Source organism: Pipistrellus hanaki (genome assembly GCF_964339955.1).
Source record: "Pipistrellus hanaki genome assembly, chromosome: 1".
NCBI classification, from domain to species: domain Eukaryota; kingdom Metazoa; phylum Chordata; class Mammalia; order Chiroptera; family Vespertilionidae; genus Pipistrellus; species Pipistrellus hanaki.
In genome coordinates this window covers 157,064,851-157,085,446 of record NC_140503.1, presented here as the reverse complement: position 1 = coordinate 157,085,446, position 20,596 = coordinate 157,064,851, and the positions used below count along the sequence as shown (strand labels likewise).

At 41.2% G+C, this 20,596-nt stretch overlaps 1 protein-coding gene across 1 annotated transcript in view; it reads left to right on the top strand.

The window, feature by feature from the left end:
- Positions 1–4,187: 4,187 nt before the first annotated feature.
- HERC5 (HECT and RLD domain containing E3 ubiquitin protein ligase 5) overlaps positions 4,188–20,596 on the top strand; it is a 41,342-nt gene continuing 24,933 nt past the window's right edge. The window contains exons 1-11 of the mRNA XM_084881790.1: positions 4,188–4,567; positions 6,404–6,524; positions 7,223–7,299; positions 10,015–10,236; positions 11,944–12,035; positions 12,545–12,675; positions 13,071–13,216; positions 15,003–15,079; positions 16,050–16,153; positions 17,478–17,537; positions 19,794–19,887. Of these exons, the coding sequence (XP_084737916.1) occupies positions 4,276–4,567; positions 6,404–6,524; positions 7,223–7,299; positions 10,015–10,236; positions 11,944–12,035; positions 12,545–12,675; positions 13,071–13,216; positions 15,003–15,079; positions 16,050–16,153; positions 17,478–17,537; positions 19,794–19,887 (1,416 nt within the window). The 5' untranslated portion in view covers positions 4,188–4,275. The remainder of the gene's footprint in view (positions 4,568–6,403; positions 6,525–7,222; positions 7,300–10,014; positions 10,237–11,943; positions 12,036–12,544; positions 12,676–13,070; positions 13,217–15,002; positions 15,080–16,049; positions 16,154–17,477; positions 17,538–19,793; positions 19,888–20,596) is intronic.

The following is a 20,596-nucleotide window of genomic DNA, read 5'->3' as shown; positions in this document are numbered from 1 at the left end:
GAGTAGTGGAAACAATTTGCAGATCATGTATCATAGAAATGTGTAGTTGAAACCTATATGACCCTATTAACCAATAAATTTATTTTATTTTTTAATATATTTCATTGATTTAAAAAAAAAATTTTTTTTTTAACAAAGAGGAAGAGAGAGGGATAGAGAAAAACATCAATGAGAGAGAAACATCGATCAGCTGCCTTGTGCACACCCCCTACTGGAGATGTGCCCGTAACCAAGGTACATGCCCTTGACCGGAATCAAACCCAGGACCCTTCAGTCTGCAGGCCACGCTCTATCCACTGAGCCAAACTGGTTAGGGACCAATAAATTTAATTTAAAATTAAAATAAATGCAGATATCATAATTTTGGTTAAATGCTGAGCCCAACCAGGAACTCTCATCTTATTATAGCTGGGGAAATGTGAAGAACCTGAAATATGTCTCAATATCACAGCTATCGAATGAATTAAAGAAGAGATATAAGTGTGGTTAGAAATGGCCAGTGAATTATTCCAAACCATACACAGAGCCTTGCATTGATGATAGTTTGAGAAAGAAAAGCTTATGGGGCAAAGAAAAGAAAAGGCATACTGATTGGGAAATAAGGAGTAAACTATCTTATTTAGAAACTATCTGGTTATCTACATGCAAGATACTAAGGGATTTATAAAACAACTAGAACTACGAAGTAAAAATAAAAAAGGTATCAGTATTCGAGGTCAAAATATAAAAATACTATTTCTATATACACTCATATTAATCATACATTGAAAATTTTATAAGTGTCATTTGTAATATCAACAAAAAATAAATACCTAAGGATAATTTTTTAACAAAATACGCTCAACTATATCCTGAAAACTAGAAAATACAGCTGAAAGAAATTAAAGCAGCTTTAAATTAATGGAGAGACATGCACATGGACAGAAGAATCAGTGTTATCAGCATGTCAATCCTTCCTAAGTTGATCTCAGTTAGTGTAATCTCAAAATTTCTGCAGTCTGTTTTGTAGAAGTTGATAAACTTATCCTAAAATATATACAAAAATGCAAAAGACCTAGGATAGGCTAACGGCAGTGAAGAAGGACAATGATGAAGCGCTTGAATGGTTTTGAGACCTACTCAGAATCTTCAGGAATCAAAGCAGTACAGTACTGGAGTAACAATGGATCAGTAGAACACAATAAAAAGTTCATAAATAAATCTAAACACATATGATACTAAGGCAATTCAATGGGAAAAGGCAAGGTGGGACAATTGGAAATCTGTAAGGGGAAAAAAATAATAAACCTCTACCCTTAACTCACACCATAAAGAATAATTACTTTGAAATGACAAAGACCTAAAACTATAAAACTTCTAGAAGATAATATTTAAGAAAATCTTTGTACTGGGTTAAGCAAAGATCTAGATAGGACCAAAAAAAAGGCATGTAAAAGAAAAAAAACCACATTGCATCCGAAGTAAAAATTTTAGCTCTTCAACACACAATAAAATTGAAAGGCAAGTCACAGGCTGGTAGAAAACATTTCAAAACATTAAATAAAAGACTTGATATATATAACATAAAGAACGTATATCAAAAGCTTTTAGTTTATAAGCAACTGAATTAATAACTGGACAAAATATGTGAATAGACACTTCACCAAAGAAGAGATTAGCACTAATAAACATAGGAAAAGATGCTCGATATCATTAATTATTAGGGAAATGTACATTAAAGGTACAGTAAGGTACCACTATTGAACATTTTTAAAATTTAAAAAGACTGACACTGCCAAATGTTGGTGAAGATACAGAACGACTGACTCCCATAAATCACGGAAGGGAATGCAAAATGAAATAGCACTTGGAAAAGTTTTGACAATTTTTTATAATGATATCAATGTAATTACCACACAATCAAGAGAATTCTGTTTTTAGGTGGCCCCCCTCTTCCCCCAAATAAAAACACTTATCTACTAAAAGACTTGTACGCAAATATTTATGGCACCTCTATTCATTGTAGTCAGAATTTGTAAAGGACTGAAAAGTCCCTCAATGGTGAATAGATTGTGGTCTATTCTTATGGAATACCACTCAATTATAACAAAGAGAGAGCTTTTAACTAAACATAACAGGATGAATGTCAAAAGCATTATGTAAGACAGTCTCTTAAAGAAATGGTGCTGGAAAAACTGGACAGACACATGCAAAAAGATGAAACTAGACCACCAACTTACACCATACACAAGAATAAACTCAAGTCTGTTTAAAAGACTTAATGTAAGGCATGAAACCATAAACATCTTAGAGGAGAACATAGGCAGTAAAATCTCAGACATCTCACAGCAATCTGTTTATGAGTACATCTAGGGCAAAGGAAACTGAGGAGAAAAATAAACAAATGGGAGTCGATCAAAGTAAGTTTCTGCACAGACAAAGGAACCACCACCAAAATGGAAAGGGAGCCCATTGTGTGGGAGAGCATATTTGCCAAGGATACGTCTGATTAAGGGGTTAATATCCAAAATATATAAAGTACTCATACAACTCAGCAAAAGGAAGGCAAACAATCCAATTTAAAAAATGGGCAAAGGACCTAAATAGAAATTTCTCAAAAGTGGACATACAGAAGGGCAAGAGACATGAAAAAATGCTCAAAGTACTAATCATCAGATAAATGCTAATTAAAACCGCAATGAGATATCACCTCACACCTGTCAGAGTGGCTATCATAAAAAAAAAAAAAATCAACAAATGCTGGCGAGGATGTGGAGAAAAGGGAACCCTAGTACACTGCTGGTGGGAATGCAGACTGATGCAGCTACAATGGAAAACAAAGCATAGTTTCCTCAAAAAATTAAAAATACAACTGCCATTTGACCCAGTGATCCCACTTCTGGGAGTATATCCTAAAAACCCCCAAACCCCCATCAGAAAGAATATATGCACCCCTATGTTCATAGCAGCGTAATTTACAATAGCTTACCTTTGAAAACAGACCAAGTGCCCACCAGTAGATGAATGAATAAAAAAGCTGTGGGATATTTACACTAAGAAATACTGAGCAGCTGTTTAAAAAAAAAAAAAGAAGGGGGGGGTGTCTCTTACCCTTTGGAACAGCGTGGATGGACCCGGAAAATATTACGCTAGGTGAAATAAGCCAAACTGAGAAAGTCAAACATGACATGATCTCACTTACGTGTGGAATCTAATGAACAAAACAAATTGACCAACCAAAAAAGACCCGAAGCGGGGAGGCATGGAACAGGCTGACATGCCTCGATGTGGGGTTGGGGGTCCAGGGAGACAAACCAAAGAACTTATTATATACATGCATAGTCCATGGACACCGGGAATAAGGTAAAGACCTGAGGGAGTGCGTGGGCAGGGGGAGAGGGGGAAGGAGAGATATCTGTAATACTATCAACAATAAAAAAAATATATATATATTTTTTTTTTAAAAAGCATTATGCAGCCGAAACCATTTTTGGCTCAGAAGGGACAGTGTGCAGGAGGCAGCTGATCGATGTTTCTCTCTCATCGACGTTTCTGGCTCTTTATCCCTCTCTAACTCTATGTAAAAAAAATCAATAAAAAATATTTTTAAAAAAGCATTATGCAAAATGAAGGGAAAAAAGAGGAAAGCATAAAGCCTGCCTACGTTTTGTTACATTCATAAGGAATTCTAGAAAAGGCAAAAAAACAAAACAAAACAAAAAAACACCCAAAAAACCTATATTGCCAGGAGCCGCGTTGGGGCGGGAGGGCTCCGCTGCACAGTTCTCCCTTTCACTTCCATCCCCAAGTTTAGTTCTTTCTAACAACACAGCCTGGGAAATGGTGCGCGTCGGGCTGTGTCCAGGCTCCCCCTAGCGAACCCGCAGCGTCTCTCCCAAGGCCGTTTGGTCCCGCCGCCCGGGGACACTCCTCCGTCCGGCTCTCCTCCCTCCACACAGGCCACCGCCGCCCCGTGAACCTCGGACATTGGAGAATTCCTTTCAGTTTCCTTTTCTTTTCCGTTTCGATCCTGCGCCCTTAGAATCGCTCCCTTTCGATTCTCCCGCTCCGCGGGCTCCGCCCCCCAGCGGAGCGGAGAGGAGCTGCGGGCGGCCGCGCTGCAGGGGGCGGGGGCGCCCGGGATCCCCGACGCCGCCTATCGGCCCGCCCGCCCGCTCCGCTCGCACATCGCGCAGCGGCTCCTCCGGGGTTTCCCTCTCCCCTCTCCGCTCTTCGCCGGCGGGTTTCCTTCTCCGCCGACGGTCCGGGCAGCGGACGGAGCCCGGGAAAGCGACGATGGAGCAGAGGCCACCGAGGAAGTCGCGGGGCGGCGCGCGCCCGGCATCCCGGCCGCCCGCGAAGTCCAAGCCGCCCGCGCAGCCCCGCGCCCCGGCGCCGCCGCCGCCGCAGGGCCCGGCGCTGTGGCTCTTCCCCGACGCCCCCGGCCTCCGCGCCGCGCTGACCCCCCGGGCCGAGGCCACGCGCCAGCTGTGCTGCGCGCCGGGGCGCCTGGCGGTGCTGGAGCGCGGCGGCGCCGGTGTGCAGGTGCACCCGCTGCCCTCGGGGAGCGGCGGCGCCAGGAAGCCCAGTGAGTGGGGCCGGGCCACGCCAGCTCGGCCCTCCGGGTCGGGCCCAGGCGGGGAGGGCGGTGGGCAGCCCGGGGACTCAAGCTTCTCGCCGGAGCGGCCCGAGCTGTGGGTGCGCGTTCCTTCTCCAAACGGGGAGGAAGGCTCCGGGGAGGACAGGGGGCCGCGGGGGCCGCGGGAACGCGACCGGCCCGGGTGGGTTTTGGGGTTTCGCGCCCGCGGCAGCGCTCGGCTCCCCGGGATCCTGCGCGCAATGGGCGCCGAGTTGGCGGGGGTCGGGGCGCGCCGGGCCGGCCTCCCCGCAGGTGGGCGCGCGGCGCGAGGGCGCACAGGGCGGCGTCCTCCCTGCGGCCGCTCTGCCTCTCCCGTGGGTTCTGACCCAACTGTTCCTTTTGCCCCTTTTGGGACCTGGCTGCTCCGGGTTTTTGAACCTTTGGAGAACGCAGCGATCTGGTTCTCGACGGCAGAACCTTAAAGAGTGTCTTTCGGCGGCACGTCCCCGGGGCCATCCCCGCAGAGATCGGGCCCGGTGCGGGGACCCCGATGGTGCAGGTCTGGGGAAGCAAATGGCCCCACGCCTAACTCTGGAAATGTGGGCTCCTTTGTTGCCTGAAGAGAATGGTCTTCTGGTGTTCGTTTTGCTTTTTTTTTACCTTGAGCGAGGTGGAACACCATTTTGCATTCTTTTCTTTTTTTTTTTTTTTGGTGACCTTTCTGTTCTGGTATTTGCCGGGCTTTTTGAACATGGAGCTTTTCTTACTAGTTTGAAAGAGTTGTATGAATGTTAATTGAGAAGAGCCCTTTGTCCGTCACATATGCTGTAATATTTTTCTCCACTTGCATTTAAGTTGGTGGTGTTTTATAGTCTGCGTCATCATCCTTATAGAAATGTTAAGCTTTCGTATTTAAAATTACGGTTTTTGATAGGCTTGTCTATCATTTTGATTTAAGAAGTGAAATAGGGGTTTTAGATTTATTTGTTTGTTTTCCACCGAAAGCCCCAAAACAGGTTTGTTTGTTTTTTAAATAACTTTTCCCCCCCAACTGATTTGAAATGCTGAGTCTCTCAAAATCGTTAGTCTATTAGGTCATTTCTTCTTTATTACCAAACTGTTGTCACTTGTAAAGTGATTTGTGCTTTGATATTTTACATGAGTAGGTACTATTTTTCCAAAATCTGTATCCTGCTTTAGTTTTTGTGATAAAACTAAATAAGATAAGGGTAAATGGTAACTAGTGAAGAATTTCAAATCTCTTTAACTTTTAGAAAGGGAAAAATAGGCACTAATACCAATAAAAAATTTTTAAGAGCATCCTCTTTTAAAATGGTTCCTCAAACACAATATCAAGAATTAGCTTCTCTGTGAAGCAGTCAAGGAGGGTTATTACTGTTATTTGGTTTGGTTTGAAAAGAGTATATCTCAGAATCCACAATATATTTGCTTCTACAATGAGTTATGTTGTCCAAAAATTAATATATTTTCTTATAGACTTTTTCATTGCTGTCACGTCAAAGTTAGCTTCTCTATCGATTTATTAAGCAGGAATCTATTATCAAATTTTAATTCACTGTTTTAAAGGTATATTCAACATAAAACAAAGTACGAATCAGTGCTTTCCCAAATTTAAAAAAAAAATTCATTGTCAAGACAACAGTCATTGCTAGTTTGTCATATTACTGTACTTGAATTTTCTTTAAAAACTAGTTTGTGATAAGTCAAAGGTTGTCTAGTTGAAAAGTTTTTTTTCGGGTGTTTTAAGTGTATTATAATAAAGTCAGCGATAAAAGTGGGTAATAATCAGAGTGATGATAGTTCCTGGTTGGATTTGCTCTGCAGAGTGCATTAAGTTAGGAAAAAAAATGAAGATACATTCCGTGGACCAAGGAGCAGAGCACATGCTGATTCTATCCTCAGATGGAAAACCATTTGAGTACAACTATAGCATAGAGCATGAAAGGTAGGGAACTTTTTTCAATTAAAAATTATTTCAATTTTACTTAAAAGGCAATCATAATTATTGTAGCAAAATATTACTTTATGTGATCCTTGTCCCTGTTTTATATAGTGGCATTTTAAGTAAGCAATGAATTCTGAAATGACCAGTGAATTCCATGAGTAAATTACAAACCAATTTATGTCAACGAGGGTGCACTTATCATGTGTTGCTTTGACAGTTAAAGACAATGATCGGTTAGTCTGCCTAGTCCCTAATTGGACTTTCACATTCACTAATTCATAATAATCTTATAAATTAGATTTCTAGAATAAAATCTAATAAACATAGAATAAAAGTATTCAATCAAAGAAAAATACTTTATCATGGAATGATTTGTGACACTCTCTTAATAGATCATGAGAATTAGAACTTATTTTCATCTTGTATTACTACTGCATCATAAAATTATTTTGTAAAAGTCTTAGAATCATCTTATTACAATTATATAATACATATTATTTTCCTTTTACTAGTAAACCACTGGTTAAAACATTTTTCTAATTGCACTTTTATAATTTAGATGTACTGAATGTGAAGCAGTAAATTATAATTTTTTTTCTTAAGCTTCACTACTAATTAAATATAGTTAATAATTCTAACATTGATGTTGTGACTTTCATTCATACAGTGATTGGTATAAATATATTTTCTTTCATCAGGCTTCAATGCATCTTACAAGAAAAAACTATAATTCAGATCACATGTGGAGATTATCATTCCCTTGCACTCTCAAAAGGTACTTTTTTTCTAATGTTAATTGTTTTTTTAGAGGGAGCAAATTTGTGTATATATACAAGTAATAGAATGTGTATGCTTTACTTTGTAACAGGACAAAAATATGGTTTTTAATTTGATATGGTTCAGAACACTATTCTTAAAGGAGATATAAAAGGAGAGAATTCTTGGACCTAGAAAATCTTCAGATTTCCATAATTACAATTCCTATAATACATTTTATCCTGTCAGAAGGCAAAATTAAAACAATTTAGTAATGAGTTTGATGTCCTTTATTCAAGAGGAAAATGATCCATGAATTGGGGAGTAAAATGCCTCACAAGCAATGGAGCCTTCTTCCAATGGATTTTGGGCAAGAGCAAGTTTAATAGAGCATTAGAAGATCAAACTTAGAAACAGGGTGTGATTGCCTGGGGTTGCAAATCTCACATTATTTAGAAATATCAAGGAACAGGGAAATAGCCAGATTGACTTTATATTCTAGAACCTTCTTCCCTTTTTTCAGTGCTCTTCCAACGCCCATGGTAAGAGCTCAGAATCTTTGGCTCTGCTTCTGTGGCCAATTTGCAGCCCCTGGTGTGTTTTAACATTACCTTTTGAATTAGGGATTCTCTCTAAAGCTCATTATTTCCTATTTCTTATCAGACCCCAAAATGAGTTATTTCCTAAAGAAACTTGACCATGGAGAAATAAGACAGGAGAGTGATAGAAATTCAGAATCGAACATTTTTTTATTAATGTATAGGATAGACATAAACATAAACTGAATGGAAGCTGGGAATCAAGGGAAGTAAATAATCAAGAATTTGACCTGCCCTGAAGGCCCTATGAAAGTTTGAGGGTATGAACTTGTATTGGGGGAAAAAAGGCCTGATTGGACTTCATCCATTCATGAGGAAACATGTAATTTTTAATATCCATCATGGTTAGGTTATGAAGACAAGCAGACACACTGCATCTTAGAGAACCCCAGGGTCTAGTGGTTTTTGGGGGGAAGAGATGTTTAGGATTTATAACTGGTAAATACATGTAGGAAAAAGGAAAGTTGAGGAAACAAGAAACGGAATTACATGCTCATCATTATATTCCTGGAGGCAGAAAGGCCTACGATAATTAAGTTTGAAGGAAGTTTTTGCCTCCAGATCTTGCACAGTATATTGCAGGAGTTTTCAGTAAGTGTTAATTCTCTGATATATTTTTTTCAGACTCCATTAGATATTGTCAACTCCATTAGATAGCATCTAATAACTTTTCTTGAAAAATACATTCAATTAATGGAAGAAGATGCTGGTTCTTTAAAGATATTGTGCTGCAATTGCCAATATATTTTTAAGTTGTTTATTTAAGACTAGAGGCCCAGTGCATGAAATTTGTGCACTTAGGAGGTGTGGGTGTGTGTGTGTGGGGGGGGGGGGTCCCTCAGCCCGGCCTGTGCCCTCTCGCAGTCTGGGAACCCTTGAGGGATGTCCAATTGATGGCGTAGGCCCACTCCCCAAGCGCTCCCTAAGGGCCTAAGCCGGCAGTGGGACATCCTTAGCGTTGCACATCCTTAGCATTGCTGTGGAGGTGGGAAAGGCTCCCGCCACCACCACTGTGCTCACCAGCCATGAGCCTGGCTTCTGGCTCAGCGGTGCTCCCCTTGTGGGAGCACACTGACCACCAGGGGGCAGCTTTTGCATTGAGCAGGATCAGGCTGAAACAGGTTCTCTGACCTACCCCTATAGGTCCTGGATTGTGAGAGAGCACAGCCAGACCCAGGGACCCCACCACTGCACAGTTGCTGTGCACGATTGCTGAGCTGGGGAGGGATGCAGGAGGTTGAACAGCCAGGGAGGGAACGCAGGAGGGCTCCAGGGCATGTCCGAACTGGTCTTGCTCAGTCCCCATTGGCCAGACCCCAGCAGCAAGCTAACCTACCAGTCGGAGTGTCTGCCTCCTGGTGGTCAGTGCAGCAAGCGGTTGAGCGGTCTTAGCATATCATTAGCATATTTCATTTTGATTGGTTGAATGGATGACTGGACACTTAGCATATTAAGCTTTTATTATATAGGATCTTTAGGCACATTAAGGGGGGGGGGGCCACAAAGAGGAAAGAATGATTTTTATCCAGATGTACAATGTTTTTGTTTTTCATGGATTTATACTGTGGGTTTTTAAAAATATTTTTTTAACTTAATTATAGTATGTTCAGGTAACTTCATTCTTCTTGTTTTTGTCTGTTTGGGCTTCTGTAACAAAAATACCACAATTTGGGTGGCTTCAACAACAAAAACCTCTCACAGTTCTTGAGGCTGGAAGTCCAGTTCAAGGTGCCAACAGGTTTGGTGTCCGGTCAGGGAAGGGTAAGAGAGCTCTCTGGAGCCCTTCTATAAGGGCACTAATCCCATTCCTGAGGGCTCCACCCTCGTGATCTCATCCAATTCCCATCATTTTCCACAGGCCCCACCCCCTAATATCGTCACATGGAGGATTAGGATTTCAGTATATGAATTTGGGCAAGGATATGGTCAGTTCATAACACTACCAGCTGTTACTGCTAAAAGGAAGATTCTTCTAGTTTTTTTTTTTTATTCCGACATATGGGATCTGAGAAGTCCTGTCCATTTAAATGTAAGAGACGGTGATAGTGTAATATGGATTGCACAGATAATGCCGTAGGGTGATGTCTGCTGCATTTTAAACTCAGTGAGACAGCGTTTTCTCTGTTTGTGTCCAGGTGGCGAGCTTTTTGCCTGGGGGCAGAACTCAGCCGGCCAGCTTGGACTTGGGAGAGCGCTTGACTCCACCCCCACGCCACAGCTCGTGGAGCAGCTCTCGGGAATCCCCTTGGCTCAGATTTCTGCAGGAGAAGCCCACAGCGTGGCTTTATCCATGTCTGGGAACGTTTACTCATGGGGAAGAAATGATTTCGGACAACTAGGCCTGGGCCACACGGACAGTACGGAAACACACTTGGAAATTCGTATTATTATTATTATTAAATATATTTTATTGATTTTTTACAGAGAGGAAGAGAGGGATAGAGAGTTAGAAACATCAATGAGAGAGAATCATTGATCAGCTGCCTCTTGCACACTCCCTACTGGGGATGTGCCCGCAACCAAGGTAAGGTACATGGCCTTGACCGGAATCGAACCCGGGATCTTTCAGTCCGAAGGCCGACACTCTATCCACTGAGCCAAACCGGCCTCGGCGGAAATTCGTATTATCAGCAGACATATTTGTTAGATGCGTGATGAAATTAGCACAGACCTCCCTTTTAAAAATGGTACACGTCCTTACTTTTCTTACCACTGTTCTTCCTGGTCATCGCTCTGTCTTCAGGACAGAGTCGGTTTAAAAGTCATGCGTAGGGTGGATGTCCTGGCTATAACGGAGACACATGTCAGGGCCGTGTGGAAAAGGGGAAGGAGTATCAGACCGGGGATTGGAACACCTGGATTCTGATTCCCACCTCACAGTTAACTGCCTGCAGGGCCTCACCCAGTCCTTAGCCAGCTTTTCTCTAGGCCTTATCTTCACCTCCTGTCATGTGCTGAGCTTGGATGAAATGATCTTCAAACTACATGTGCACTGAAGTGTCTGTTAACATAATTATATTATGACAAAAGGGTACTAACACTCTATCTTAGGAACTGATCCTAATCATGTTCTAAAAACTATTAATTACACTTGTACATACACACATGCCTGTGTGCACTATAAAACACGTACAGTAATTCCCGCAAAGCAGATGGCAGATTTTCTTATTGACCCAAACACCTTGTTTGAGTTTTCAGGGGTAGCAGAATCCATTGATTTAGCCAGACTAATTGCAGGATAGCTGATATCTCCAATTCCCACGTTAATATTCACATTACCTCCTGAGTTACTGGTCAAACACAGCATTTCTCCTTGACGTAGTCCCATGCTAATTCCTCAGAAGAACCCGTAAGACAAAGTTAGAAAAACATTCAAAGGAGGCAAAAAAATAAAGGGGAGTTAAACTTTTTTTGCTGAATCTCTTAAGTGATTTGACAAGAAAATGATCATGAAATAAAGGAGAGAGAGAGAGAGGCAAGGACACTAGTAGAGAACTGAAAAGAAAATGTTTATTTTATCATTTTTTTAATATATTTTATTGATTTTTTTTTTTTACAGAGAGGGAGAGAGATAGAGAGCCAGAAACATCGATGAGAGAGAAACATCGATCATCCGCCTCCTGCACACCCTTGACTGGGGATGTGCCCGCAACCCGAAGTACATGCCCTTGACTGGAATCGAACCCGGGACCCTTCAGTCCACAGGCCGATGCTCCATCCACAGAGCCATACCGGTTTCGGCAGAAAATGTTTATTAAGAAGTATAATTCTCAATGGGAATTGGAGATGTCAGATATCTTGCAATTAGTCCTGGTTAAAAAGAGGATAGGCCTGGGCAGTGGCTTGATCCTTTCACAGGGGAGTCCTTTGACCATTGCCGCACGCCCACCTTTAAGCCTAAACACACCAACATAGAGGCTTTCTGGTCAGAATGTGCTGGGGATTGTTGTAGTCTGAGAGGAAGTAAGTAGTCCAGGTATTATATTTTTGCCAGTTGCACAGAAGTCTAGTGTGAAACTCAGCCTTTCCTTTTGGTCACTTCAACTGTTCTTTCCCTCGGATAGATGAGGAGTTCCCTTCCCTGATTGAAGCACTGGACAGCCAGAGAGTTGAATTCCTCGCTTGTGGTGGCTCTCACACCGCCCTGCTCACAAAGGTGCGTGTCTTTTGTCTCCTTGACTGTCATTTCGGAAGAACACTTGGCAGCGGGGAAAACGGGAGGACACCGAGGGGTGGGCGGTTCCTATTTCCCAGGGAAGAAAGGTCATCATTCCCCACAAGCGGGATGGCTTCCTGGAGATTGTGGGTTTTGCTTTGACTGCTTTTCTTTGTTTTGTTTTGTTAATACTCCCTCGATATTTTTCCCATTGATTTTTAGGGATGGAGGGAGGGGAGAGAGAGAGAGAGAGAGAAATTGATGTGAGGGAGACACATTGGTTGGTTGCCTCCCGCACATGCCCCTATCAGGGTGGAGATTGATCCGGGTACATGCCTTTGATCAGACTCAAACCTTTCAGTGGGCAAGTTGAGACTCAACCATTTAGCACACTGGCCAGGCCTGACGGTACTTTTTAATTATTCACTGACGGTGCTTTTGCAACTTCTGTGAGTACAACTTCTGTGTCGCCTTTCTCTGGAATCTGATAAGAAGTTCCCTTTCCTTAGGATGGGCTCCTGTTTACGTTTGGTTCTGGAAAACACGGGCAGCTTGGTCACAGTTCCACACAGAATGAGCTGAAACCCTGCTTGGTGACTGAGCTCGCTGGGAAGAGAGTGACCCAGGTAGCCTGTGGAAGGTGAGTTGTAAAGTGTGAATGGAAGTTGATAAAATCAACACAATGAGTGCAGGTAGGTAGTTATTAAATTTCCATCAGTTTCATTGATTGAGATAAAAGTATGAAACGTTTTCAAATGGAGATGCTTAATTTACATTACTAGATCATCATAATTTTTTTTTTTTTAGTTCCTGGTGCAGGGAGCACCCCTCGCCACAGTGCAGCATCACGGCCTTGCATGATCTCCGCCACACATGAGTGATTTCATTTCCAGGTGGCTGACTTCATGCACTGGTGGTTGGTTAGCTACAGTAGTTTCGCTCCCTAGTGGCCTAATTTTGACAGTTTGCTGCCTTGCTGGGAACTCTCACTGCGAATCATTGAGGACTGACCATGTGTGTGTTTTTATTTAACAGGCAGCACACCCTTGCCTTCGTGTCTGATTTGGGGAAGGTCTTTTCTTTCGGTTCTGGGAAAGAAGGACAACTGGGAAACGGTGGAACACACGATCAGCTGATACCACTTCCCATAAAATTGCTATCGAATGAAGAACTCAAATTTGGTAAATTCTGCAGGAGCACGGGGTTTGGTGTAAATACTTTTTGTCGGGAAACCGTATTGTGGCAAGGAAAAAAGTGTATGACTGAAGGGAGTTTCTCTAAACATTGGTTCCATAGTGTACTTACAAACAATTTAAAACATCTTTTGCCAGTCTGATTTATCAAGTCAAGTTAGTCATTAGTTTTCTCTTACCTCTTCCGATTAAGATAAATGTGGACTTAAAATGATACACCCTAAAATAGACTCTATGGATTCAGAAGCATATGCAGCCTCTGATTCCAGTTTGCAAGGGGCCTATTCATTTCATGGTGTTTGGGTTTCTTACCTGGTTAAGTAATCACATAAAATCCTCAGAATGAGAGCAGCTGGCATATACAAGGTGACTGTGCTGAACACTTCGTATGTGTTATCTAATCTATCCTTAAGCAGTTCAGGGAGCGGGCTACTCTGAGTTGCATTTTACTGGAGGGGCAGAGACAGGGAGGGAAGGGCTAGCCAGGGCTCGTGGCCGGTAAGTGGTTCTGCTGGATTTGAACTGTGTCCCGTGCAATCCAAGAGCCTGAGCTCTGAAGCCCCCTGCTCTGGAAGTACCTCGGAGCACGTCAGTTACTGTTCTGAGAGGTTAGTGGTGGCCTGAAGTACTAGGATTCTCTCAGTTCTCTTGGGAAAATGGACAGTAGGGCTATTTCCTTAAGCAGTTCATATACTTGATTTCTTCTAACCACTTACATAGACTTTAGAAATACTTATTTACATTCCTCACAGCCAATAGTTATTGGTCAAATCTTGAGTTTTGTAGTTTTTAGTAATAGGAGCCAAATTACACCAAGGAACAGTTAACCAAATATTTGACTGTGAAATATACAGTGAGCGGCCAGATTATTATGATCTCTGAACACATAATTGTAGGATTCCTTAACACAACCTGTGTGGTTCAGGGCTTCACTCAGAGTCCGGTTTCCGGAGAAGGCTGCACACAAAGTGAAGAAAGACTGGAAAAAAGTTAATTTGGGAAAATGGGGGGCCAGGCAGGAGTCCACCTCTAGGGGGAGGACTACCCCTGCTCTGGCCTTTTGCCATCCCTTTTATTGAGGTTCTGAGATAAAGACATCCTTTAGGCAGGAAATTCCAACAACAGAAAATCAACAAGAGTTTACATATAATTAACAAATTAAAGTTGTTTCAACTACCACTATCTCAACTAAACAATGAGTTGATAGCTCTGACCATTCAGAGCCATTAAGGTTGGCCAGCTCATTTTACATTTTACTACCAGTGACAGTGTTCGGTTTCCTGCACATAATAATCTGGCCACTCCTGTGAGAGTGTGTGTGTGTGTGTGTGTATTAGAGGCCTGTTGTATAAATTTGTGCATGGGTGGGGTCCAGCCAGCCTGCCCATAGGGAGGGGACATGGGCAGTTGACCGAACTGCCTGCTGGTAGAACTCCTGGTCCAGGGGACAATTTGCATATTAGCCTTTTATTATATAGGATATACAATAAGTGTTCATATTATTATGCATTCGGAGATCATAATACTCTGGCCACTCATGTGCATTCACATTTATTCTGTACATTAAACTGATACCACATATCAACCTTGTGAATGACCTGTTTGCCAACTAGACTTTACCCTGAAGTAGATAAATATTTCTGCTTTATGGGTGGGAAATATGCTGAGTCTTTGTCTGGCAGAAAGCTAAAAGTTTAAAAAGAATCTGAAATTAAAATGAGAGTGCATGTTTGTACCAAATTTTCAACTCTTACTTTCTGTATATCCCTTTCAGAAAGCCGTACCTCAGAAAATGAGTTAATAATAATTGCTGGAGGAAATCAAAGCGTTTTGCTCTGGATGAAAAAAGAGGTAAAAATAGATCCCTAGATGTTCTGTAACTTGGTATTTTAAGCAAAACAAACAGTTCCAGAATCCAAGTTTGGTGAATTCCAAAATCATCGGGTGACGAGGCTAACTTTTGGGGTTTGGTCAGACATGGATGCATTTTTGTCTAAGCTTTTTAGATGTGTACCCACAGAGATCAGATTTGTCCCTGGTGACTATTGAATCAGAGAGATTTTCTTAGACTCTTCTTATCTTTTGGGGGGCCCCTGCCAATGGCCTTTGGTCAGTGTCCTAGAGCCATGGTCGGCAAACTGCAGCTCGAGAACCACATGCGGCTCTTTGGCCCCTTGAGTGTGGCTCTTCCACAAAATACCACGGCCTGGGCGAGTCTATTTTGAAGAAGTGGTGTTAGAAGAAGTTTAAGTTAAAAAAATGTGTCTCTCAAAAGAAATTTCAGTTGATATTTGGCTCTGTTGACTGATGAGTGTGCCGACCACTGTCCTAGGGAGCCAGTGGTTGACTTTCTAATGCAGTTCTGCCGGCCAGTACTAACACAGATCTGAGATCCATACGCTTATGATTAAGTCCTTGCCCTACTTCACCAAGGCAAATCAAGTTCCCCCCACTTCCACACACAGCTTTAGGATGTCACCTTCCCCTCCCAGCTGTGTGATGGTGTTCATTGTAATCCAATCGCCCCTTTGTAAAGTGCTGAGTGTTGGGGCACTCAGAGAAATTTACTCTGGGTCTGCATTTGCATTGAAATTGGCGATCAGGAAATGATTGATTACTTCTTGCTAGAATCTGACTTTATCATTGCCCAGATCTCTTGTCTTTAAAAATCTGTTTTACCCTTCATCCTTAGCATATGCCTGAAAGTTGGATACCTATTTCTGTTGCGTCTAAATTGTTATTTCTTTCTTTCTTTCTTTCTTTCTTTCTTTCTTTCTTTCTTTCTTTCTTTCTTTTTTTTTTTTTTTTTGTTGGTTTACAGAATTCATACGTTAATCTGAAAAGGAAAATTCCTACATTGAATGAAGGGACTGTGATGAGGTGGATTGCTGATGTGGGGACGAAGCAGTGGCAAAATACAAAAAGGTATACTCCATGTGTCTGACTGTCTGCTTATGCAAGGCTCCAAAGCTCTGTCCCCCATTGATCTGCGCAGTATGGAGATGGAAGGTTCTGTGGTCTACTGGCCAGAGATTGCCAGAGCTCATTGTTTAAGAGGGATGATAAGTACAACATCCGTAAGGGAGACCTAGGAAACAGTTGATATTGCAGCTGGAGTCCCAAGGAAGTCTGAGGGCAGAATTTCCTGTTGAGGCCTTAAATCACATGCGTCAAACACAAGGCCCGCGGGCCAAATCCAGCCTGCCAGGCCTTGCAATGTGGCCCACACCGCGCTGTCATCACTGCACTCCGCTGTCAGTTTATGACATTGTCAGTTTATGACTGTTCAGTAAACCATTCGGCCCGCGATTTAGGCTGGATTTTAGATTTTGGCCCCTTCTCTGATTGAGTTCGACACCCCTACCTTAAATGAACCCTTTTCTGTTAAGGCCTTCAACTGATTAGACGAGGCCCACCCATATTATGGAGAATAATCTGCTTTACTCAAAGTCTGCTGACTTAAGTGTACTCTCTTCTAATACTTTTATAGCAACATCTAGGTTAGTGTTTGACCAAAAATCTGGATACTGTTGCCTAGCCAATTATTATTATTATTATTGTACTGTGATTGAAATATACAATAATCATCACAACTAGCATGGAATCTCCATGAAGGCAGCTTTCTTTACTGCAGAACTTCTCTGAGGCTTTGACGTGTTTGTGTCTATTTTGACTCTCTGAGCAGGAAATACAGTTCACAGATTCCCAACCCTAGTTGACCTTAGAACCACTTGTTGTTGGACCTCCTCATCACAGCTGAACAACTTCTACCATCTATAAAGACTATACCCATATTTACAGGAAGTCTGTTTATTGTTTTTTTTTAGGTATGGCTTTCTAATTCTAGAAAGTAGTTATTTAAAAAACTTACAAAGATGGAACTGAGCATACTCCCTGACCTCAGTTAATTTCTGGTAATTTTTTGTTTTACACTTCAGTGGAACAGAAATAAATAGGGCTGGGAAAAGTTGGGTGGGATCAGAGTGTTTAATTTGTCAGAGAAAATACCCTACGTCGAGCCTTTTCCACTTTCCCCGTGGCTTCTCTGAGTACATATCCTTTGATTGCCCATGTTTGCCACTGAACATTTGAGGTTTAGCAAATGGAATAAACTTTTATAGATACCCAAGGCAATAGCAAACACGTTGGAGACGGAGAGGAATGAAGAGCAATAATGAGATGTTTTATTTATCATGCTGTCGGAAGGCATATTCATGATTTGTTTTAACCACCGTCTTATTCCTAACAGGGAAATCAGAGAGATATTTTCATCTCCTGCTTGTCTGACTGGAAGTTTTGTAAGGGAAAGGTAATATATATATTAAATTTATAAAGTTCTGTTTAAAATACTGTGTACAGGTGGTGACTATTATTATTTGAAAGTTGCTAAGAGAGATCTTAAAAATTACGACAAAAAAATTGTAATTGTGATGATAGATGTTAACTTATTGCGATGATCATTTTGTAATATATACCTATACTGACTCATTGTGTCACACCTGAAACTAATATAATGTTATATGTTAATTATATCTCAATTTAAAAAATACTTTAAAAGATTATAAAGTACTGGTTTGAGTACTTTAATTAGCTATGTGTTTATCTCTTTAGAAATTATTTTTTATAAATACATATATTATTGCTATAGAAAATGTCAAAAATACAGATACACAACAACAAAATGAAAATCATCCATTAGAGAACAGTTAGTAGCAGTTGTGTATATTTTTTCTATGTAAATATACTCTTTTACCAAAAAATGGGATTATATGTTGCTTTAGTATACATTACTTTACACTTAATATATTTGTCTGTTTTTCACTTTGCTCAGTTTCCATATTCATATTTTTTATAATTTAATTTTAATGGCTGCATGGTATTCCTTGGGAAGTACATACCCTACCTCAAAACTCATTAGTCAACAGAGCCAAATATCAACAGTACAACAATTGAAATTTCTTTTGATAGCCAAAATTTTTAAACTTAAACTTCTTCTAACTCCACTCTTCAAAATAGACTTGCCCAGGCTGTGGTATTTTGTGGAAGAGCCACACTCAAGGGGCCAAAGAGCCGCATGTGGCTCTCGAGCCGCAGTTTGCCGACCATGGCTCTAACTTATATAAAAAACTTTCTTGTAAGATATTAAGATTACTTTGAATTTTTAAATAGTATGAAGGAAAAACTTTATACTTTTTCTAAATATTTGTATAATTTTTATTTGAAAGAATATTTTCAGACACTAAAAATGTGTTGTTTTACAAAGACTATGTCTATTTTTAGACAGTGACTAATTCAGTTCTACAAATGCAATTCATAGCTTAAAATCACATTATTATAGTTTATTAGAATACTAATAATTTACTGCACTGAACCCTCTTTTTCTTTTGGACCCCACTTTCACTTCATGTAACTCAGAAATTGCCCTTTTTTGGCTTTTTTTTTTTTTTTATCCTCATTGAGGATATTTTTCCCATTGATTTCTAGAGAAAGTAGAAAAAGGGAGGAGGGGGAGAGAGAGAAAGAGAAACATCAGCATGAGAGAGACACATCAATCGGTTGCCTTCCACACACGCCCCTACTGTGGCTGGGGAACCTGCAACCCAGGTACATGCCTTTGACTGGGGCCAACATTCTAACCACTGAGTTAGACTGGCCAGGGCTCTGGCTGTTTTTTTAATGGAAAATAAATATTTATTGATTATCCATTTGAGATAAGACAATATCCGAGTTAAAGTCAGACTGCATATATTGTTAATTCAGCCTTGATATGTTTGACATTTTAGAAATCATATGTTGTCAAATATTTACACTAATAAAAGAGGAAGATGCAAATTGACCGTACCTTTGCAAGGCCCACCAGCCAATCAGGAGTGACTATGCACATTAACCCAATAAAGATGGTGGGTTAATTTGCATACACAGGCACCACGCAGCTCGGGACACTTGCCAGGACATGACACAGGTGTTCCTGACTGCTCCAGCTGCTCCAGGTCTCTGGACAGCGTAGGAAGGCGGAAAGGCGGCTCCAGGCTGGAGTGAAGGAGGTGCCAGCAGCCAGGGGAAGAAAGGCCCATTCTTACACAAATCTTCGTGCATCAGGCTTCTAGTATATACACTATATTTGTTGTTAGTCCTCACCTGAGGATATATTTTCCATTTATTTTTTCGAGAGAGTATAAGGGAGGGGGAGAGACAGAGAGAGAGATAGATCAATGTGCAAGACACATCGATTGGTTGCCTCCTGCACATGCCCCGACTGGGTGGGGAATGAGCCTGCAACCCAGGAATGTGCCTTTGACCAGAATTAAACCTATGACCCTTCTGTCCTCAGCCAACATTCTAATCACTGTGCAAACCAGTTAGGACATCAGCTGTGTTTTTAATTGCATTCAGCCAAATTATTATAGTTATTGTAAAGTTGAAGAAAATATAAAATTTTATTGGAATGAAAGCAAGCTTTAGAAAAAAGCCTTTCATCTGAATAGATAATCTAACAAATATTTAATTTTGAATTGAAACTTTTTCATTTACTCATCTCTTTTTAAAATGTATCTTTCTTCCACAGAACAGCTGCAGGCACCGTGTTTACTCATTTGGACTTAACTAAAGCAAGACGCATCTTTAAAGAGTTAACCCAGAAAGACTGGATCACTAACATGGTGGTATTCTTCAGATTGTTTGGAAAAGGGAAATCACTGACATATTTTTTATGAGAATTCAAAATTTCTGAAGGAATATTTTGGGAGATTCTCTGAGACCCTGTTGTATATCCAGATTAAACTCAGATAGCATTCAGGTGTTTGCCCATACAGGACAAATAGTAGTCACACAGGTTAAAAATAGTCTAAATAGTCACAGAAGAAAGATGATATTCTCTCTCTCTCTCTCTCTCTCTCTCTCTCTCTCTCTCTCTCTCTCTCTCCCTCCCCCCCCCCCCCCCACCTTCTCGGCTTTAGGAAGATGATTAAAGGAATTGTTGAGATTGGCACACTAGAGTATTTTAAACATAAGTATAGAAATGTGCAGACTTTTTCTGACCTTCCCTTCACCAAAGACTTGCAGGATTCTTCCTCTCTGTTTTGTTCCATTGCACTTCCTTTTCTGTGGGTTCTATAATATTTTCGTTATTTTTGAGATTGTTGCTTCTTGGTGGTTTCAGCGCCGTCACTACTGTCTTTAGGTTTCCCACTTGCAGATCATGCAAACATACTTGCGTTACTGAATTAGCCCTTATTAATTAATTTCCCTGTACTGTTGTGCTGGTTGATGTAGGGGTGGTCCTTGCTAAGTTCTCTCAATGTGTTTCTTTCTGGGTCTCACTCTGGTTCCTCTTTCTTTCTCCCTCCTTCACTGCTTTTCTTTTTGCCT